This window comes from Mercenaria mercenaria, chromosome 6 (assembly GCF_021730395.1).
Source record: "Mercenaria mercenaria strain notata chromosome 6, MADL_Memer_1, whole genome shotgun sequence".
NCBI classification, from domain to species: domain Eukaryota; kingdom Metazoa; phylum Mollusca; class Bivalvia; order Venerida; family Veneridae; genus Mercenaria; species Mercenaria mercenaria.
The window spans coordinates 13,023,326-13,047,002 of record NC_069366.1 but is presented as its reverse complement, the minus strand read 5'-3'; the positions used below and the strand labels follow the sequence as shown (position 1 = coordinate 13,047,002).

The 23,677-nt window shown below is 36.2% G+C and overlaps 1 protein-coding gene across 2 annotated transcripts; it reads left to right on the top strand.

The window, feature by feature from the left end:
* Window positions 1–114: 114 nt before the first annotated feature.
* Window positions 115–22,246, top strand: LOC123549643 (cyclin-dependent kinase 10-like). 2 transcript variants are annotated; one of them, XM_045337895.2, is made up of 14 exons: window positions 115–205; window positions 1,403–1,513; window positions 3,873–3,945; window positions 7,921–7,992; window positions 8,331–8,515; window positions 8,819–8,886; window positions 11,134–11,186; window positions 11,607–11,676; window positions 12,291–12,350; window positions 14,053–14,226; window positions 15,913–16,055; window positions 18,229–18,310; window positions 19,601–19,658; window positions 21,485–22,246. In XM_045337895.2, exons 2-14 carry the CDS (start codon window positions 1,403–1,405, stop codon window positions 21,506–21,508), a joined length of 1,173 nt encoding a protein of 390 aa, XP_045193830.1. In that variant the 5' UTR covers window positions 115–205; the 3' UTR covers window positions 21,509–22,246. The 2 variants fall into 2 exon arrangements, with proteins under 2 accessions (XP_045193830.1, XP_045193831.1); XM_045337896.2 differs by having other exon boundaries at window positions 122–164.
* The last annotated feature ends 1,431 nt before the right edge of the window (window positions 22,247–23,677 follow it).

Below are 23,677 nucleotides of genomic sequence, written 5' to 3'. Positions count from 1 at the left end.
CAAAAGAAGTCAAATGTACTCTTTCAAAAGCATATAGATACTTTTTCTCAGCAAAGAGAAGAAAGATTTGGTAATAAAAACTGAAAGAAGTATATTGACATTGACTTCTCCCTGCAGAAGGGAAATAACTCCCAAAAAAATAGAATCCAGAAAAAAACACTCTCGTAATAAATTACACATTTTGCAGAAAACAAACATTTGAACGGTATTCCTTTAACAGGACAACATTTTTCTTCGTCTCTAGTATTTCAAAATAAATTCTGTTTATCCAAGTTAAATTCTTTCTGCAGCTCATTTTAATCTTTAGACCTTACCTGTATTTGGTTGTACCCAGTTGTCGGATAAGAGCATCATGATGTGAATGACATGTATATGCAAATGTTCAACATTTACATGCTGAATTTTATTGTTTAGTTCTATTATGCTACCAGAGAGATGGGTGCTAATCAGGTCTCTTTGAATGTGATTCAAGGTGATAAATGATTTTCAAAGACATCTTTAGCTGGAGCACTTTTGTATTTATATTGGCCGAGGCTATCTGCACAATGGTCATGCCAATTAATTTCGTTATTCGCACGACGATCTTGTCTGGAAAGTCATGTCGATTATTTTTGTTATTTTTTTATTTATTTGCAATTGATGACAATGTTAACTGACAAGTGCGAAGTAATCTGAATCTCCAACAAGCAGAAAAACATAAATGCCGAATACACCATCCATGGCAAACAGCTAAAACAAACGAAACAGTCAAAATACCTAGGGACCGTTCTCACTGACTATCTTGGAACGCGCACATCAAGGAAAGCCTTCAAGGACGGGATCGCTGCTGCCATTTAACTACATTACTTATTGTTTTTATCCTGCTTTTAATTTGGCACTTGGTACCCTCCCTCACTTGTGTATATAGTCACCACGATGCGACAGTGTCATTTCTTGGCCCTGCATCGATACCGGAAGAAAAAGAAGAAGATGAATTATTCAGTTAATTTTACTAATAGAATAATGGTATTTGTTGAAGTGTTGTTTTAATATCTAATTAAAGTCTATTGATTTATTGTCTTAAACAATGAACATGATGCCTTAATAGCTAGTTTTTTTAAACTAAGATATACCTTATGCCAAAAAATAGAAATGCTACCGAAACACCTTGTGCGGATATGAATATACTAATCAGCACGACCGTCAATGATGACTCATGCGAATAAGAAAAATAATCTGCATGACTGCCGTGCCGATAAACACTTCCGTTTATATTAACATGATTTATGGATTTGCCGATTCTATTCTGTCGTTCATTTCGCATGAACACCGAAAAAAATCATTTCATTTCTTAAATAAAAACCAGGGGTGCTTGTTACAAATTTAAGAAAGGTAACTATATAGCTAATAATTTTAATTACAGATGTCAAAATCCCATTTCCATGGTGATGATGATGGACATCCATCAGAGGAGAAGCCAGCTTTTCTTTCTTTTCTGACTGGAAAGTGGATGGATATTCCAGAAGCTAATAGAGTATAGCTTGTTTTTTTTCATGTAGAAATAACACATTTCAGTAAGAAGACTTGTAAAACATTTCTACATGTACATTTGTAGTTCCATTGTTTATTTTGATCAGTATCAGGAAGAGAAAAACTGTAGAAGTAACACATTTTTAGCTCAACTATTCATAGAATAGTAGAGCTATTGGACTCGCCCATGCGTCGGCGTCCGCCTCCACGTTCCGATTTGGTTTAAGTTTTTGTATGTAAGCTGGTATCTCAGCAACCACTTGAGGGAATGGATTGAAACTTCACACACTTATTTACTGTGATAAACTGACTTCATTGCACAGGTTCCATAACTCTATTTTGCTTTTTTACAAAATTATGCCCCTTTTTCGACTTAGAATTTTTTGGTTAAGGTTTTGTATGTAAGCTGGTATCTCAGTACTCACTAATGGGAATGGATTGAAACTCCACTTACTTGTTCACTGTCATGATCTGACATGCACAAAGCAGGTCCCATAACTTTTTTTTGCTTTTTGACAAAATTATGCCCCTTTTTCAACATAGAAATTTTTGGTTAAGTTTTTGTATGTAAGCTGCTATCTCAGTATCCACTAATGGGAAAGGATTGAAACTTCACACACTAGTTCACTGTCATGATATGACATGCAGTGCAAAGGGTCAATAACTCAACTTCGCATTTTACAAAAATATGCCCCTTTTTCAACTTAGGATTTTTGGGTTAAATTCTTATATGTAAGCTGGTATCTCAGTACCCACTAATGGGAATGGATTGAAACTTCATACACTTGTCCACTGTCATGAGCTGATAAGCACTATTCAGGTTCCATAACCCTATTTTACTTTTTAGCTCGACTATTCATAGAATAGTAGAGCTATTGGACTCGCCCATGCGTCGGCGTCGGCGTCTGCGTCCGCGTCCCGATTTGGTTAAGTTTTGTATGTAAGCTGGTATCTCAGCAACCACATGTGGGAATGGATTGAAACTTCACACACTTATTCACTGTGATAAACTGACTTACATTGCACAGGTCCCATAACTCTATTTTGCTTTTTTACAAAATTATGCCCCTTTTTTGACTTAGAAATTTTTGGTTAAGGTTTTGTATGTAAGCTGGTATCTCAGTAACCACTTGTGGGAATGGATTGAAACTTCACACACTTATTCACTGTGATAAACTGACTTACATTGCACAGGTCCATAACTCTATTTTGCTTTTTTACAAAATTATGCCCCTTTTTCGACTTAGAATTTTTTGGTTAAGGTTTTGTATGTAAGCTGGTATCTCAGTACTCACTAATTGGAATGGATTGAAACTTCACACACTTGTTCACTGTCATGATCTGACATGCACAAAGCAGGTTCCATAACTCTATTTTGCTTTTTTACAAAATTATGCCCCTTTTTCGACTTAGAATTTTTTGGTTAAGGTTTTGTATGTAAGCTGGTATCTCAGTATCCACTAATGGGAAAGGATTGAAACTTCACACACTTGTTCACTGTCATGATATGACATGCAGTGCAAAGGGTCAATAACTCAACTTTGCATTTTAGAAAATTATGCACCTTTTTAAACTTAGGAGTTTTGGGTTAAATTCTTATATGTAAGCTGGTATCTCAGTACCCTCTAATGGGAATGGATTGAAACTTCACACACTTGTCCACTGTCATGAGCTGATAAGCACTATGCAGGTTCCATAACCCTATTTTGCTTTTTTTAAATTATGCCCCTTTTTCGACTTTCGTATTCATTCAGTCGACAAGGCTGTTGAATAGTCGAGCGTTGCTGTCCTCCGACAGCTCTTGTTTACTAAATTATGCCCCTTTTTCGACTTCCGTATTCATTCAAGCGACAAGGCTGTTGAATAGTCGAGCGTTGCTGTCCTCCGACAGCTCTTGTTGATTTTGCTATATTTATTCCACCCTTGTACATGTAATTACTAGAAAAGGTGAACATATTATTTCATGTCAATAAAAGAGCAATGTTACCTTGGATGTTTCAGAAAACATACCTCTTAATGACTTTGGTTTATCTATGTAAAGCGCCTTTGAACGTGTTTATCATAAAAAGGGCGCTATATAAATCTGGTATACAATATTCTAGTACTACTCCAGCACGATAATTTAAATGACAGCATGTTTATATTATCTGATTGTTATGGTTCTCATGCATTGTTGCACTCAAAAAGGTTGTCAATGATAGAATTTAAGTGCATACTGTAATGTTATACAAAAATATTTTCTGTAGTGAAACGTTTTAATGAAGAAAAATCATAATTATCAAACATGTTATCGTTTGAGTTATAGTGCGGGATTTATATATCATACTACAAGGTAAGATTACGTATTGTATGTTGACTTTCAGTATGGAAAGTGTCGACCTGTCCAAGAGTTCCAGAAAGAAACAAGGATAGGGGAGGGCACTTATGGAGTTGTTTGTAAGTTTGATATTATCACTGGCTCTTCCAATCATTTAACTGGGAATTCTTTGGATGACCAATTTAAAGGACATGGTAGGGCTGTTATTGATAAGAAAATTACTGATGAATTGAACAACAGTTATTGTCTATATTGATGCATCAACCAAGTTTATGCAAAATTATAGCAGTTATAAAAGAAAGATTCCATGCATAGGCATTTTTAGCTCGACTATAAGAAGTATATGGAGAGCTATCCTACTCACCCTGGCGTCGGCGTTGGCGTCTTTCCGCGTCCCCACCTTGGTTAAAGTTTTTTTACACTTTATATTTTTTCTCCTTATCTCTGTAATTACGTGATGGATTTCCTTTAAACTTAAAATAGTTATTCCTCATCATCACCCACATCACCTGGCATAAGGGCCATAACTCTCACACCAATATTTTATGAATTATCCCCCTTTTTTACTTAGAATTTCAGGTTAAAGTTTTGGTGCACTTTCACTCTATCTCAGTTATTACTATATGCATTTGATTCAAATTTAAAACAGATGTTCCACATCATCACCCACATCATATGACACAAGGTCCATAACTCTGGCACCAATTTTTCATGAATTATCCCCCACTTTTACTTAGAATTTCAGGTTTAAGTTTTGATGCACTTTCACTCTATCTCAGTTATTACTAAATGGATTTGATTCAAACTTAAAATAGTTGTTCAACATCATCACTCACATCATATGACATAAGAACCATAACCCTTGCACCAATATTTCATGAATTATCTCCCCTTTTTACTGAGAATTTCAGGTTGAAGTTTTGATGCACTTTCACTCGATCTCAGTTATTGCTAAATGGATTTGATTCAAACTTCAAATAGTTGTTCCACCTTATCACCCACATCATATGACACAAGGTGCATAACCCTGGCACCAATATTTCATGAATTATGCCCCCTTTTACTTAAAATTTAAGGTTAATTTGATACATTTTCACTATATCTCTCTTATTACTAAATGGATTTGATTCAAACTTAAAGTAGTTGTTCCACATCATCACCAACATCATAATGACACAAGATGCATAACTCTTGAATTATGCACCCTTTTTGCTTAGAATTATACTTATTTACTGTTTTGATACACTTTATCTTTATCTCTCTTATTACTTAATATTTTTGACACGGACACAAGCTATTGTGCAGTATCTTCATCCACCATTGGAGTCATTAAACACTCCAGTGACAGCTTCAGCTTCCTCAGATGTGCCCAGTTTCACTATCCAGCTTTGAAATAGTCGAGGGCGCTGTCTCCTGTGACAGCTCTTGTTAGTGGGACTATTCAAAGAATAGTGAAAGCTATTCTACTAACCCAGGTGTTGATGTTTGTGTTACACCTTGGTTTAAGCTTTACATTTAAGTTAATATCTCAGTAACCGTTGCATGCATTACAATGAAACTTTACACAAGGCTTCCTAATCATCAAACCTACTGATATAACCAAAGTAGATAACTTTTGGTTAAAATTATGACCCCTTTTTTAACATAGAAAATTCAGTTAAAGTTTTGCTTGCAATTAACTGTCAAGCTATTTCTCAGTAATAACTACATGACTGTATTGGATTAGCCTGTCTCACTGGCTGCATGGTTATTTTTAGCTCGACTATTCGAAGAATAAGTAGAGCTATCCTACTCACCACGGCGTCGGTGTCGGCGTCAGCGTCACACCTTGGTTAAGTTTTTCGTACCAGTCCACATTTTGACAAAGTCTTTTGAGATAAAGCTTTGAAACTTTCAACTCTTGTTTACCATCACCATGTCCAGTTATAAGCAAGAGTACATAACTCCATCAACGATTTTGGCTGAATTATGGCCCCTTTCGACTTAAAAATCTCGGTTAAGTTTTTCGTACCAGTTCATATTTTGACAAAGTCTTTTTTGATAAAGCTTTGAAACTTTCAACACTTGTTTACCATCACCATGCCCAGTTATAGGCAAGAGTACATAACTCCATCAAGGATTTTGGCTGAATTATGGCCCTTTTTGACTTAGAAATCTTGGTTAAGTTTTTCGTACCAGTTCATATTTTGACAAAGTCTTTTGAGATAAAGCTTTGAAACTTTCAGCACCTGTTTACCATCACCATGTCCAGTTATAGGCAAGAGTACATAACTCCATCAAGGATTTTGGCTGAATTATGGCCCCTTTTGACTTAGAAATCATGGTAAAGTTTTTCGTACCAGTTAATATTTAGTGTAAAGTGTTTGACATATGGCTTTGAAACTTTTATCACTTGTTCAGTATAATAATGTCTATCTGTAGAAAAGAGTACATACCTCTGTCATCTATTTTGGCTGAATTATGACCCTTTTTGGACTTGGAAATTGGTTCTGTTTTCATACAAGTCCATGTTTTGTCAAAACTATTTGACATATTGCTTTTAAACTTTGAACACTTGTTTATCATCATGATTTCAATCTGTAGGCAAGAGTACATAACCCTGACAACTATTTTGGCTGAATTATGGCCTTTTTTGGACTTTTAAATTCGTTACCACATTGCCATTTAGTGCAAGACTTACAGAAATCCACAAATACAGGAACATTGTTTGTCTAATCTTGTTTTTTCTTTTGTCTGAATATCTGTGGTAATATTTTGACCCCATTCTTCAATCAATTCTTCGAATAGTCGAGTGCGCTGTCATCCGACAGCTCTTGTTTTTATATAAATACTGCAAACATTTTATAAGAAAATTTTAAGCCTCTAAAATAGCACATTTTATCTGATGGCTGAACCTATGTTCGGAGCCACGGGCAATAAAAAATGTCAATGTAGAAACAACCTGCTAGAGTTACTTCCCTCTTAATGAATAAAACATATATATTTGTAAATAAGAACAAACATAGGGATCGGAGCCAGTCTAATATTGGATCAAAACCTCACATGTTTCCCATTCATCAGTCCTACAGAAGTAACCAAGTTACATAACTCTTAGTTGAATTTACTTCAAATTATGGACCTTTTTTGACTTATAAAATTTTGTTGAAGTTTTGCATGCAAGTTGTTGTCATTGCCATAGTAAGGTCTGAATTTGTTATAACTTGTAAAGTAATTACTGTTTTGTAACTCTTACCAAGTTATGGCCCTTGTTTAACTTAGAAGCTGTTAAAAAGTTTGGCATGAAATCTTGAAATCTCATGATAGATTGAACTGTACCAAAGTAATAGTGGTGTTGTAAGGCATGACAATATCTGTACCAAGGTATGGATGATCATGGAAATAATCTGAATAGAGGTATGGATAATCATAGTGTTGTGAGGCATGGAAATAACTGTACCGAGATACAAATGATCATGGAAATAATCTGTACCGAGGTATGGATGATAATAGTGTGATGAACATAATTATTGGAACATAGTAAACTGATCTAACTTGTTTTCCTGTAGAATGTAACTGTTTTTCTCATTTTTATACGCCCGTCTCTGAAAGAGCAGGGCGTATTATGTGAACACCTGTGGCGGGCGGTCGGCATCCAAAGCATGTCCGCTCTCTAAGTCGAACAGTTTTCATCCGATCTTCACCAAACCGCCTCAGGCACTCTTGGATTATGGCCCTTGAATTACTCGAAAAACTGCAAATTTAGCTTGTCCGCTCTCTAAGTTGAACAGTTTTCATCCGATCTTCACCAAACTTGCTGACAATGTTTGTGGGCATAATATCTCGGCCAATTTCGATAACAAGCCAAATCGCCCCAGGCACTCCTGGATTATGGCCCTTGAATTAGGCCAAGTTCGATGACGGGCGTATTTTGTGACAGTCTGGCACTCTTGTTCTCTGTTTCATCAGTTTGCTATATTTCATCAGATTGTTGAATATATGAAGCCATACAGGGCAAATTATTTTCTGTCACCTCAGTGACAGATCTTCAGATATCAGTAAAGTATACATGTCCTTCTAAGTCCTCGATTGATGAGTTTTATCCCTCTCTAATTTAGATAAAGCCAAGGACACAAGGAATGGAACAACTGTAGCTTTGAAGAGAGTGAAACTGCATCATGAAAAAAGTGGTAAGAAACACTCAATACACAAGAACTTTTTTCTGGGGGGAGGGGAGTGTGTGAGTGCGGGAGAGGATGTTGGGGGCAGGTGTCATGGGTTGTGGGGACAAGTGTTGTACTACTAGATAAAAGTCAAAATTTAGAATTTAACAATGAAATGCAGAATTTCCATAATGTCTTTTATGGCACAGTACTATTTATACACACATGTATGTTTATTTTATATTAATATATGGTAGCTACTGTATGGAATGTGTCTACCTGTCCATGACTTCCAGATTTACTTATAAAATTTGACTATTTTATCTTAGACATTTTTTATCTCCCAAGGACATGTTTTCTCTTAGGTATACCAATCAGTTCATTACGGGAGATCAATATATTGCTGAACTTGCGACATGACAACATCGTACAGTTAAAGGAGATCGTGGTTGGTAAAAGTTTGGACAGGATCTTCCTTGTGATGGAATATTGTGAACAGGACCTGGCTTCATTGATAGATAACATGCCATCACCATTCTCTGAGGCCCAGGTATGATATTGATGCTACATGGCTTCATTGATAGATAACATGCCATCACCATTCTCTGAGGCCCAGGTACGATATTGATGCTACATGCCACAATTATATACACTTGTAACATATTATGAAAATTCTCAGGGTTTCAATTTTGACTCCTTTTTTGTCAGAACATTATAACGCTGCCCTTGTTGCAGAAGTAATAAACTTACATAAACATTTTAAGTGGTATTAAAAAAATAGCAGATTTAAAGAACTGTTTGAATTTCAAATAAATTGTACAGGTATGTAATGCACTGTTTACTTTTACTTTAGGTAAAATGTATCATGCAGCAGTTGTTCCGAGGAATACGGTTTTTACATGAGAATTTCATTGTTCACAGGTAAGACTTGATCTGATTAACCTTTAGCCTGCCGGCAGCAAGTGATTCTGCCTTTGCGACCAGTGCAAACCAAGATCAGCCTGCACATCCGTGCAGTCTGATCATGGTTGGCATTGTTTGCTGTTCAGTCAGTAAATTTTCAGTGAACACCCCTTTGGATAATAAATGGTATTGCCAAAATTCAATGATGGATCAGTTCATTTTAGAAATTTAGCAGGCTAAAGGTTAAGATGTTTTTAGTTGTAGGCATAAGGATCAGTTGTTTTCTACAATTTATTTTCTTCCCCCTCCCACCCTTCTTACCTTATCACCATTTTATTATATATATTTCATTTAATTAAAATGTACATGTTGATGGGTATTTGAAGAATGTCTCCTATATCTTTTTCTGCAGTTTCTATGTTTGGCCTACATTGCATTGTGTAGATCTGGGTGTGTTTGCAGTGCTCAGTGCCTCCAGGGAGTCTACTTCTGCTTTCTATATGTTTAACTCTAATTTTACAACTTAAGGTAGTTCTGCATGTTTGTTAAACTGGAAGTAATGGCTTAACGTCATTTATTCAGAAAACTTAGGATAAAGCCTGGACTTGGTACACAGAAAATCAAAATTGTTTTAGTAATTAAAGGCAACCAGTGAATATATTTATTAAAGCGGCAATGTTGCTATCTTTCTAAAGATAATATATGATTTTTAAATGTCAGATCAAAACATTAAATAATTCCAAATAATGTGTAATGTGCAGATCTCTTTAATCATAGGCAAGTATCTCAAAAACAAAGACACGAACCTATTCATTTTGAGCCGCGCCATGAGAAAACCAACATAGTGCATTTGCGACCAGCATGGATCCAGACCAGCCTGCACATCTGCGCAGTGTGGTAAGGATCCATGCTGTTGGTTTTTAAAGCCTATTGCAGTTAGAGAAACGTTAGCGAACAGCATGGATCCTGACCAGACTGCGCGGATGCGCAGGATGGTCTAGATCCATGCTGGTCGCAAATGCACTGTGTTGGTTTTCTCATGGTGCGGCTCAATTATTGTACCCCCCGACAACAAAGTTGTAAGGGGGGGTATACTGGTTTCAGGTTGTCTGTCTGTCTGTCCGTCTGTCCGTAGACGCAATCTTGTGCGCACCATCTCTCCTTATCCCCTTGACAGAACTTAATGAAACTTCACACAAGTGATCAGTACCAACAGTAGTTGTGCATGGGGCATGTTAGGTTCTTTAAGAAAAAAAATTTGCAGAGTTATGGGACTTTGTTTTTTTGTTACTATACTATATACATAGACACAATCTTGTGCGCACCATCTCTCCTCATCCCCTTGACACAATTTAATCAAACTTCACATAAGTGATCAGTACCAACAGTAGTTGTGCATGGGGCATGTTAGGTTCTTTTAGAAAAAAAATTTGCAGAGTTATGGGACTTTGTTTTTTTGTTACTATACTATATACATAGACACAATCTTGTGCGCACCATCTCTCCTCATCCCCTTGACACAATTTAATGAAACTTCACACAACTGATCAGTAACAACAGTAGTTGTGCATGGGGCATGTTAGGTTCTTTCAGAAAAAAATTTTGCAGAGTTATGGGACTTTGTTTTTTTGTTACTATACTATATACATAGATACAATCTTGTGCGCACCATCTCTCCTTATCCCCTTGACACAATTTAATGAAACTTCACACAACTGATCAGTAACAACAGTAGTTGTGCATGGGGCATGTTAGGTTCTTTCAGCGACAAAAATTGCAGAGTTATGGGACTTTGTTTCTTGTTAACATACTATGTACATACAGCCTGCATATGCAATCTTGTGCGTGCCTAATCTACCAAACCCTTGCACACAATTTAATGAAACTTCACACAAGTGATCAGTACCAACCCTAGTTGTGCATGGTGCATGTTACATTCTTTTAGATAAATATGCTGCATAGTTATGGGACTTTGTTTTTTTGTACAGTTACTATACTGTATTCATACAGTCCACATAATTATGCAGTCTTGTGTGTGTCAAATTCAGTGTACTGTGTCAGTGCATGCGGGGGGTACATTCATCACCTTTAGTGATAGCTCTAGTTATGTTTATGTATGACAGTTAGAAGTTTTGTTAAAAGCTACATTGTAGAAAAAGTTTCTTTTAGAGAAAATGTTAAACCATATTAAATCAAGTCAGGATTTGAACTGTACTTCAAAATATTGACTGTATGCCACATGTAAAAATGTTCTTTCCTTTTCAGAGATTTAAAAGTTTCAAATTTACTCATGACAGATAAAGGCTCTTTGAAAATTGGTGAGTTTATGTTTATTATGATTTTCAGATTGTAGGCTGTGTTTTATAATGGTATTATTGGTTTGAAAAACTATTTTTTAAAAGGATAAGAGGCTTATAGGTGTTGGAACTTGAAATATTTAACAAAGTTGTGAAGTTTTTTTGCCTATATTATGGCTGTCATTGGTGATAAAGTCTGTATCAATGTGTCTATACCAGTATATTGATGATACACCATCCGCGCAGTCTGGTTAGGATCCATGCAGTTCGCTTTTAAAGCCTATTGGGATTGGAGAAACCGTTAGCGAACAGCATGGATCCTGACCAGACTGCGCGGATGCGCAGGCTGGTCTGGATCCATGCTGGTTGCAAAGCCATTATGTTGGTTTTCCCATGGCGTGGCTCATTTGTTTTCTTACACAATGCAGTTTATATTTTCAGCTGATTTTGGTTTAGCAAGGAAGTATGAGTTACCTAATAAGGCAATGACTCCAATTGTTGTAACATTGTGGTAAGTGATTATCATTTTGAATCTTTAAGCACTTAGGATTTACCATTTCTGATGTTCTGATTCCTTCATGTGAACACAATAATTATATTTTCACTTGTTCCTGACCACTTGTGGTTACCTACAGATATTCTGTAAAAAAGTATGGCTTGTACCTAAAAAACACATACTAACAGAGATCAGAACACAAATTGTGCAAGGTGGAAATCAGATTCTATTCTTTGACTATGCAAGGACTACTTTCATTTATTTATGATCCAGTGAATGATTAGTGATTTGTTTCAGATGTTGATAATCATATTTGGCTAAAATAAAAAAAAGGAATAGGTAGAGTTATAAAATAACAGGTTAATTATGACATCAGTGAAGATGATCAACCAATTAATCCTGATTAAAACCACATAAAATATATATACTATATATAGAAACATGGCAATGGCAGCATTTACTGTATGTTGGTATTATAACTTATTTAAACTTTTATTTGATAATGAACAATATATCAGACAGAAAAAAACTTCATTTAGATATTTTTTCCTCTTTGAACATTAATGAATATAGGGCCAACATTTTATTCCTGTATCCAGACATTTCAATAAAATTGTAAAATATTCTAGGTATAGAGCACCAGAATTGTTGCTAGGTACCAAAACACACACAACAGGCATAGACATGTGGTAAGACAAACCTTCGAACATTTTGAACATTTTTTGTATATCTATTGTAATTACTTGATATTTAAAAGTAGGGCTGGGTTGTAAAATATTTTAGTCTTAACTACATGTATGTTCATCTTGAAAGTGGAACTTAAAACAGACATATGATAGTTGTCATAAGTTCAGAACTAAATGACAGCAACATTCTGGTTATGATTTGTGTAAGACTTGGATACTGTTTATGATGGTTTTGTTTCCGCTAATACTTGCAACCAGTCTGATTCACAGATACAAAACGGACTTGTATAGGATTTTTATGCCCCCCCCTTCGAAGAAGGTGGGGTATATTGTTTTGCAGATGTCTGTCGGTCGGTCGGTTCGTAGACCAATCGGTTTCCGGATGATAACTCAAGAACGCTTGGGCCTAGGATCATGAAATTTGATAGAGAGGTAGGTCATGACCAGCAGATGACCCCTATTGATTTTGAGGTCAGTTGGTCAAAGGTCAAGGTCACAGTGACCCAGAACAGTTAAACCATTTCCGGATGATAACTCAAGAACGCTTAGGCCTACGATCATGAAAGATGATAGGAGGTTAGTCATGACCAGTAGATGACCCCTATTGATTTTGAGGTCAAAGGTCAAGGTCACAGTGACCCGGAACAGTTAAACGGTTTCCGGATGGTAACTCAAGAACACTTGGGCCTAGGATCATGAAAGTTGATAGGGAGGTTGGACATGACCAGCAGATGAACCCTATTGATTTTGAGGTCAGTAGGTCATAGGTAAAGGTCAAAGTGACCCGGAACAGTTAAACGGTTTCCAGCTGATAAGAACGCTTGGGCCTAGGATCATGAAAGTTGATACGGATGTTGGTCGTGACCAGCAGATGACCCCTATTGATTTTGAGGTCAGTAGGTCAAAGGTCATAGGTCACAGTGACCCGGAACAGTTAAACGGTTTCCGGATGATAACTCAAGAACACTTGGGCCTAGGATCATGAAAATTGATAGGGAGGTTAGACATGACCAGCAGATGACCCCTATTGATTTTGAGGTCAGTAGGTCATAGGTCACTGTGACCCGGAACAATTAAACAGTTTCTGGACTATCACTTGAGAACGCTTGGGCCTAGGATCATCAAACTTAATAGGGATGTTGATCATGACCAGCAGATGACCCCTATTGATTTTGAGGTCAGTAGGTCAAAGGTCATTGGTCACAGTGACCCAGAACATTTCAACGGTATCTGGATGATAACTCAAAAACGCTTAGGCATAGGATCATGAAAGTTGATAGGGAGGTTGGTCATGACCAGCAGATGACCCCTATTGATTTTGGGATCAGTAGGTCAAAGGTCAAGGTCACATTGACCCAGAACAGTAGAACTTTTTTTTGCCAAATAACTAGAGAATGCCTTGGTCTAAGGTCACATTTGATACGGAGGTCACTTATGACTGGTAAATGACCCATATTATTGATTTGAGGTCAGAATGTCAAACATCCAGTGCACAGTGACCAAATAATTTCTGTTCCTTGTGCAATTACTGAATGCATCAAGGGGGGCATTTCGTGTTCTACAAGCTCTTGTTTCAACAGAATTATCAATTGTGTGCAAGACTTGAAGGTGTATTGCAAATAAAATTATTGACCACTAGTAAATGAATTCATGCACATGATATCAAGACTGCAGTAACTGACTGTTTATTTCACTCTATTTTCAGGTCAGCAGGTTGTATACTGGGTGAGTTGTTAGCTCACAAACCGTTATTACCGGGTAACTCAGAAATACATCAGATAGACCTGATTGTGGAAATGTTCGGGACACCAAATGACACTATATGGCCGGGATTCTCAGATCTCCCAGCATTGAAACAGTTCACTCTTAAAAAACAACCGTAAGTTTCAGTTCTGTAGAACAGGACATGTGGTCAAATTTTACTTTGGATAGAAATACATGATTTTTTTTTTTTAGCTCGACTATTCGAAGAATAGTCTAGCTATTCTACTCACCCTGGCGTCGGCGTCGGCGTCGGCGTCACACTTTGGTTAAGTTTTTGCATGCAAGTACATACAGCTATCATTTAAAGGCATATAGCTTTGAAACTTATTTATTCTTTTTCTAGGTCAATTACCAACCTCACTGGGTCAAGTTCCATAACTCTAACATGTATTTTGAGCAAATTATGCCCCCTTTTGGACTTAGAAAATTCTGGTTAAAGTTTTACATGCAAGTTACTATCTCCAAAACTAATGCAGATATTGAATTGAAACTTCACATGTGTCTTCGGGGTTATAAAACTAGTTGATAGCACCAAGTCCCATAACTCTGACCTTCATTTTGGGCAAATTATGCCCCCTTTTGGACTTAGATAATTCTGGTTAAAGTTTTGCGTGCAAGTACATACAGCTATTACTAAAAGGCATATGGATTTGAAACTTATTTTTTCTTTTTCTAGATCAATTACCTACCTCACTGGGTCAAGTCCCATAACTCTGACATGTATTTTGGCCAAATTATGCCCCCTTTTGGACTTAGAAAATTCTGGTTAAAGTTTTGCGTGCAAGTACATACAGCTATTACTAGATGGCATATAGATTTGAAACTTATTTTTTCTTTTTCTAGATCAATTACCTACCTCACTGGGTCAAGTCCCATAACTCTGACATGTATTTTTGGCAAATTATGCCCCCTTTTGGACTTAGAAAATCCTGGTTAAAGTTTTACATGCAAGTAACTATCTCAAAACTACTACAGATATTGATTTGAAACTTCACATGTGTCTTCGGGGTTATAGAACTAGTTGATAGCACCAAGTCCCATAACTCTGACATGTATTTTGGGCAAATTATGCCCCCTTATGGACTTAGAAAATCCTGGTTAAAGTTTTGTGTGCAAGTACATACAGCTATTACCAAAAGGCATATAGCTTTGAAACTTATTTATTCTTTTTCTAGGTCAATTACCAGCCTCACTTGGTCAAGTTCCATAGCTCTTAACATGTATTTTGAGCAAATTATGTCCCCTTTTGGACTTAGAAAATTCTGGTTAAAGTTTTACATGCAAGTTACTATCCCCAAAACTAATGCAGATATTGAATTGAAACTTAACATGTTTCTTCGGGGTTATAAAACTAGTTGATAACATCAAGTCCCATAACTCTGATATCTATTTTGTTCAAATTATGTCCCCCTTTCGAACTTAAAACTCTTTTGATATTTAACATTTTGGGTAATAATTTCCTGCTTCTGTGACAATATTTCGAATAGTCGAGCTTGGCTGTCTTACGGACAGCTCTTGTTTAATTTAAAAAATGAGGTTTCATATCGATTTCAGCTGAGTGTAAAGCACAGTCATCACAGAAGGAACTGTGGCAGCGTGTCTAAATTTCATCCTGTAATATGGCCTGAGAATCTAGATGAACGGAAGAAGATTCATTTGTCAGGTGTCCTTAGTTATACTTGAGAAAGTTGTCAGTTACTTGGAGAGGCAAGACTAGTACTGGTTTGTCATATATCCAGGCTGAAACACTATTGAAGTATGGGCAAAAAGAAAAATGTAGCTTCCACTTTTTCATTTTCAGATACAACAATCTTCGGCACAAGTTTTCCTGGTTGTCAGATGCTGGTATCCGGCTTCTAAACTTTCTGTTTATGTATGATCCAAACAAGAGGGCCACCGCTGAGGACTGCTTAGATAGCTCATATTTCAAAGAGCAGCCATTACGTAAGCTCTTATTTTAGGACACTGCTTTTTGGCAGAAGCTCTATAGAAATCACTTTGTCGTCCCATCTGTCCTTCCATCAGTCAGTCTGTTATATTAAGAATGTTGTCAGAAACTGCTGGCCTGATTTCTAAATAGCTTCACAGCGATGGTCTTTCGGTGACTTGGTGCCAAATATTTTTCAGCTCATTCTGCTTCATTAGAAGTAATAGTCACCAGGGAGTGAGGCAGGTTTTCTTTGTTTATGTATAGGGTAAATTTTGATTGTCTTTTCAGGAACTGCTGGACTGATTTCAAAATCATGTTAAGGAATATTTTCTTGTTGAAGTCTTCTTAAAATATGTTTAAATTATTTTGGTATGTGTAAAGTAGAACTTCTGGTCTGATTTTTGCAATCGTTGCTTAGGTGACCATTTACCAAGAATGTTCAAACAGTTGGGATTTGCTGAGGAACAAGGCCACCAGAGCAAAGAATATATAAATCTTCAAATGTCATGTTTCACTAAAATGCTGTTTTGAAACAATTTTGCAGAAATTTTCCTTGGAAGACCCTCCTTCAAGATTGTTCAAATCTTATGCTGTCTTTAAAGACATGGCTGCCAGAGCTAAATATATAATAAACCTCTTTAAACATCATCATCTCAAAAAGTTCAGGTCTGAATTTGAGAAAGTTAAACTGGAATGTTCCTTCATTGACCCATTACAAAGTTTGTTCTGGTTATTATGGTTTGTCAAAAACATGGCCACTAGAGTGTGTAGTCACTTTGTCCTGTATTGTTTATGTAAAGTGGTTCCTGTATATATCTAAATCTTGTCAGAAACCTCTGACTCAATATTAAAATAATTTCAAAGATATTTTCCCTGTTTGATCTTCATCATAATGGTTCAAGGCTATTGCAAAACTCAGGTGAGCGATCTAGGGCTACCATGCCCCCTTGTTAAAAGTACTCATGGCGTCACTTGACAAAGCCTTGTTTACACAACTGCAATAGGTTATTATACGCCCAAAGGGACGTATTATAACCTATTGTATTATACGCCCGAAGGGACGTATTATGTTATATCCCCAGTGTCTGTCTGTCCATCCATCTGTCTGTTAGCAATTTCTTGTCCGCTCTGTAACTCTTGACCCCCTTGAAGGATTTCAAAGAAACTTGACACAAATGTTCACCACATCGAGACAACATGCATAGCACATGTTCTGGATGGCTCGCTTCAAGGTCAAGGTCACACTTGGAGGTCAATAGTCATAATTATGAGTGTGTTTCGTGTCCGCTCTGTAACTCTTGGACTGCTTGAAGGATTGTAAAGAAACTTGGCACAAATGTCCACCACATCGAGACGACCTGCAGAGTGCATGTTCTAGATGTCTCGCTTCCAGATCAAGGTCACACTTAGGGGTCAAAGGTCATCACTCTGTAACTCTTGAACCCCCTTGAAGGATTTCGAAGAAACTTGACACAAATGTTCACCACTTCGAGACTATGTGCAGAGTGCATGTTCTGGATGGCTACAAGGTCAAGGTCACACTTAGGGGTCAAAGGTCATACCTTCGGGCGTATGTTGCTCGGCATTTGCGGTGCTCTTGTTAGACAATAGTTATATGCTGAAATATGTTTTGATGTTGCGGTGTCCTCTGAGTACTAGTTTGATACAGGTTTTTATTGAAGCAATCCTGTTGTGGAAAAGACAGTGGCTCCTGAATGTTGAGGTGGCAGATCCAATCCCTGTGGGGTCAAAATGGTTATAAAACTGAGTTAAGAGACCAGTGTCAGTCTCTTGCATTCGATTGGTTTATTCTGGTTTTGATCTTGAAATTGACCAATGATAAAGTTGAATTCTGAAACTGGTCTTGAAATTCAGTTCTCTGTAACCATTAACCTCCATGTTCCCTGGAAAAAGACTCTGGTATGGTGCAAATAAGCCAATTGCTTTTTTCATGATTAAATTTTAGTTCAAATAATATGCAGTTATGTAACTTATGATTAGAATTTGTGAGTAAGATGTTTGAAGTTAATGAAATGTCTCGGCCATTACAGAACAGGATAGATTTAGTCTTATCCATGTGCAGCATGTTGCCATTAGAGTTACCAGTGAAGTATGTGATTATAAAGCAGTGTAATAAATGTGATCTTGGTCTATAATCATACAAAGCAAATATTTTTATACTTACAGCTTGTGATCCTGAGCTCATGCCATCATTCCCTCAGCATAGATTGACACGACAGAAGAGGGGCTCTCCACCAAAAGAAGAAGGGTATTATACTGAATGATTGCCTTACTTTCAATAAATGCTCTGACATTGAATCTAACAGTCTCATGGTCCTCATTGCAGTGAATGCACTAACACCATTTACATTGATTGCATTTTTAATTTCATAAAGGTCACTGCTTGCTTGAGAGTTCTCTTGTTTTATACATCATACTAAATGTGTATACAGCATATGGATCATGTATCACCTACACTGATGAAACGTTATAATTTGCAGTTTACATATTTAAACTTGAGCTTCCATTGTTTAGATATTTGTAACACCAGATGTGTGTGGTGATATCTAAATATCTGTAGAAAACAATTCATGTTATGACTGTCAAAAAGATGGGAAAAACCTTGCCTGACATGCCATTTTATAATGATATTTAGCCTGCCCACTTAGCTCAATAGTGTGAGCACAGATCTATGGATCACGGTGTCATGAGTATAAAGTATAATAATAAATGATATTTTGATCTTGCCTGACATGCCATTTTACATTGATATTTTGATCTTGCCTGACATGCCATTATACATTGAAATATTGATCTTGCCTGACATGCCATTATACATTGATATTGTGATCTTGCCTGACATGCCATTATACATTGATATTTTGATCTTGCCTGACATGCCATTTTACATTGATATTTTGATCTTGCCTGACATGCCATTTTACATTGATACTGTAAAATCATTAAAGTGGCATTATGTGCATCTTACTGCACATAGTGTGTTTTGGTGAATGTTTTATAAAAGCTATTTTCACCTGCTGTGCATTTAAATGTGTTAAATTAATGATAATGCTGCAGAAGTATTTGAAGTTGATGCTTTAGAATAAAAGAAATCTGACTAAAAAAATATTAGTTCTTTTCTTCAATCTTCTACGCAGTGATAAGAAAAGTCATATTTGGAAAGTTATTATTTCATACTGGTAACAGGAAGAGTTTGCTATATTGGGTTAAAAGCTATAATTTCCTCCACCCTTTTCACACACACATCTATTTCAGCTGGATTGTTACTTGAAAAATGCGCATAATTCCATTTTAATATCCGTGGGCGACTAATTTTCATAGATTTCATGGTTGAGTCAATCTACGAAATTTAAACCCAATGAACAAGTAAAATTCCCGTTCATTTTATGTTCAAAAGTTGAAATCCACGAATTCTTATCCCCACCAAATTGCTGTTTCGATCAAAACCACGAAATTTCATGCCCAAGAAATTAAGTGATTTTACAGTATTTTGATCTTGCCTGACATGCCATTATATAGATATATTTTGATCTTGCAGAAAGGGCAAAACTTCTTCAGGACCATATCAAGACTTCAGTAACTTTGAACCAACTTCTGTAAGTAGCTCACACAATGTAAGAAGTAGAATTTTAATATGTACCGGTACATGTACACAGCGCTTTGTAGGATTGCTTTATATATTTTGATAATTGTCTGACAAGAACCTAACATAATTATGTTGAAATCTCAGTCTCTTTTGACATTTTTAGCTCGACTATTCGAGGAATATGGAGAGCTATACTACTCACCCCAGCGTCGGTGTCGGTTAAAGTTTTTATGAAATGGTAATATCTTGTATACCATCAAAGATATTTACTTTAAACTTGGAACACTTGTTTATTATAACAGTCTCTACCTGTAGGCAAGTGTACATAACACTGTCAAGTATTTTGGCTGAATTATGGCCCTTTCTGGACTTTGAATTTGGTTCAGATTTTGTACATGTCCATGTTTTGTAAAAACTATTTGACTTGAAACTTTGAACACTTTTTTATCATCATGATCTCCATCTGTTGGCAAGAGTAAATAACTCTGTCAACTATTTTGGCTGAATTATGGCCCTTTTTAAACTTTGAAATTGGTTCAGTTTTCGTACAAGTCCATGTTTTGTAACAACTATTTGACATGTGACTTTGAAACTTTGAACACTTGTTTCTCGTCATGATCTCCATCTGTAGGAAAGAGTACATAACTCTGTCAACTATTTTGCCTTTGAACATGTTTATCATGAAAAGGGCGCTATATAAATCCGGTATAATAATAATAATAATAATAATAACTATTTTGGCTGAATTATGTCCCTTTTTGGACTTGGAAATCAGTAAAAATTTTCTTACCAGTCCATATTTTGCCTAACCTGTTTGTCATATGGCTTTGAAACTTTGACCACTTGTTTACCTTCATTGCTACATATGTAGGCAAGACTACATAACCAGGATAAGGACTTTAGCTCTGTTATGGCCATTTTTTATAGCAATTAGTTAAATTTCGCATACCATTCCATATTTTGTCTAAATTGTATGATATAAAGCTTTCAAACTTTGAACATTTGCTTACCATCATGGTCACACATTGCCATATAGTGCAAGACTTATCCAGTTTCACAATTACAGGTACATTGTTTGTCCTATCTATTCTTTTGTCTGAAAATCACTGGTAATATTTTGACCCCATACTTCCATAATGAAGCTCTTGTTAAATGTAGAGCTTTTAAGGAGTGATGTCATGCAAATGGATTTTGCATGAATATACTTTGCCATCTGCTCATGGTTTGCATCAGTGTTTTGTCTGTATTTTGCAGTACGCCCAAAGTATAGGACTATTTAATACTAAAAAGACAAATGAGCCGTGCCATGAGAAAATCAACATAGCGGCTTTGCGACCAGCGTGGATCCAGACCAGCCTGTGCATCCGCGCAGTCTGGTCAGGATCCATGCTGTTCGCTTTTAAAGCCTACTGCAATTAGAGAAACCGTTAGCGAACAGCATGGATCCTGACCAGACTGCGCGGCTGCTCTGGATCCATGCTGGTGGCAAAGCCACTATGTTGATTTTCTCATGGCATGGCTCAAATACATCAACCAATGAACACCACCAAATTTAATATCTGGTCACGTAACAAAATCTTCTGGTTTTTTGCTTTATCTCCAGTTATTTTTATTTCCCCAGATATTTCAGTTAAGAGCATAAAAACATTTATATCATTCATCCATACCTTATACAATCTTATCAATTAGATGGCAAGGAAAACAATATGTGACAAGTTGACTCTATAAACCTATTTCTCTAAAATCACCATACACTGTAGACCATACACTGTTAGAAATAATCAAAGCAAAAAACTGTGTGTATTACAACCAGCTTTATTTTAAATTCTGTTACAGGCGAAGAAGCAGAGGCTGACTTGATGCCAGAAAGGATTTTGGACAGAACTTAAAATCACACAGAATGAAAAAGTATAGACCAGTTGAGATATTACAGGAGAATAAAGAGTGATTTCCCAGTTTGCAGTCGGCATTTGTGTATCAGCAGATGTGGAAGAATTCTGCAAACACTGTTGATTTAATGCTGTGATAGATGCTTAACTTATGATGATTTCAGATGGACTCATTGTTGCAATTTGGATGTCATCTGCTCCAAAACAACTTCTGTCATTGTTTTAACTACACAGAAAATTAACAGATGTATCAACCGTGACATAAAAAAAGGATCATATAGTATTGCAATTATGGGAATTTTAATTGAAACCTTTTCAGAATATACAAACATGTCTGTTATTTAATGCAATGCAGTGGATGCTTGCTGGACAAGGCCGCTGCAACTAAACAGTTAAAATAAACTTGGGCTGGTCTTTGAAATTTCCTTAGTACAGAAGTTTGGTTTATATTTGTTCTTGGTGTACAATAGGGAACTTTATTAGTAATGAAAAATAAACTTGGCAGTATATGCAGAGATGCAATTTTCTAGGCCATTTAAGTAATTATGTAAGTTGTGTACTGGCTAGGAATTCTAAGTTGGCAGGACCAGTTTACAGACATGTGTAATAACTACTTCATTTTGACATTATTTATTCAGTCATTTGATTTGGTTTATTGGAAAATTTGTTTTTCATGTCTTAGGGGAGACATTGAAGTTTTGACAAGTTACTTTGATTTATCTTGGTATCTCTCCAGTTTGTGAAAACAATCTTCCCTCACACAGGGACATACAGACAGTATTGTACATGTGCAACCTTTTAAAATTGTTAGGGTACTTGGTGGGGTAGAAATATTTAACTTGTATGCAGCTGTCATTGTGATCACCTTTATAAAGCAACTTCCTGTGAAACAACTGCTTCAGGTCCTGAAGAATTTTAGTATTTTAATACATCAAATTAAACAACTTTTTCGACAAGTGAATGAAGTATTGCCATGCAATACAAAGTCCCCTACTGGAATGCACCTAATTTTCTCTACTGCAGTAGAACATAATGAACTGATATCTGTCAATGATATACAACAATATTGTACTATATATACAGTGTTCTTACAAAACACATGGATTAACATTTGCATATATAAAAACCTACAGTTGTTTTCATATGGAATTTTTTGGCCGATTATAAAAAAGTTACCATATAAGTTATTTATAGTAACAACAAAGGGAAATAAATAAAAAAAAAAATAAAAAAAAATTATTCTATATAATATAATTCCACAAGACACTCTTTACCAGGTAGAGATAGGTCAAAATACACCTAAAAATTGTATGTAACATCCATGTTGTACCACAGAAAAGTGGTCTCGATTTTTCCCTACGACCAGTAATAAAAAAGTTACAATATAATCTATTTATAGTAACAACAAAGAGAAATAATTCTAAAAACAAGGGTGCCTCATGGTGTGAACATTTGTGCCAAGTTGCATCAAAATCTCTCCATGCATGAAGAAGAAATGCTCCAAACAGTCATTCTTGAATTTGACCTTTGACCTCTATCTGTGACCTTGACCTTAGACCTAGGGACCTGGTTCTTGTGCTTGACAATCCGTCTCATGGTGGTAAACATTTGTGCTAAGTTACATCAAAATCCCTCCATGCATGAAGAAGAAAAAACCCTATTGACCTTTGACCTCCAAGTGTGACCTTGACCTTTAAGCTGGGGTTCTGGGTGTTGCGCATGACACGTCGTCTCATCATGGGGAACATTTGTGCCAAGTAATTTTGAATTAAACTTCACACAAATGATCAGTAACAACAGTAGTTGTGCATGGGGCATGTTAGATTCTTTCATCGACAAAATTTGCAGAGTTCTGGGACTTTGTTTCTTGTTAACATACTATGTACATACAGTCTGCATATGCAATCTTGTGCGTGCCTAATCTACCAAACGCTTACACACAATTTAATGAAACTTCACACAAGTGATCAGTACCAACCCTAGTTGTGCATGGTGCATGTTACATTCTTTTAGATAAATATTCTGCATAGTTATGGGACTTTGTTTTTTGTTACTATACTGTATACATACAGTCTATATACATACAGTCCACATAATTATGCAATCTTGTGTGCGTCAAATTGCAATGTACTGTGTCAGT

Coding starts and splice junctions, on each gene's coding strand:
- LOC123549643 (XM_045337895.2), top strand. CDS start 1,403: ATGTCAAAATCCCATTTCCATGGTGATGATGATGGACATCCATCAGAG. Junction 8,887..11,133: donor GAGAATTTCATTGTTCACAG/GTAAGACTTGAT, acceptor TTTCCTTTTCAG/AGATTTAAAAGTTTCAAATT. Junction 11,187..11,606: donor TAAAGGCTCTTTGAAAATTG/GTGAGTTTATGT, acceptor TTATATTTTCAG/CTGATTTTGGTTTAGCAAGG.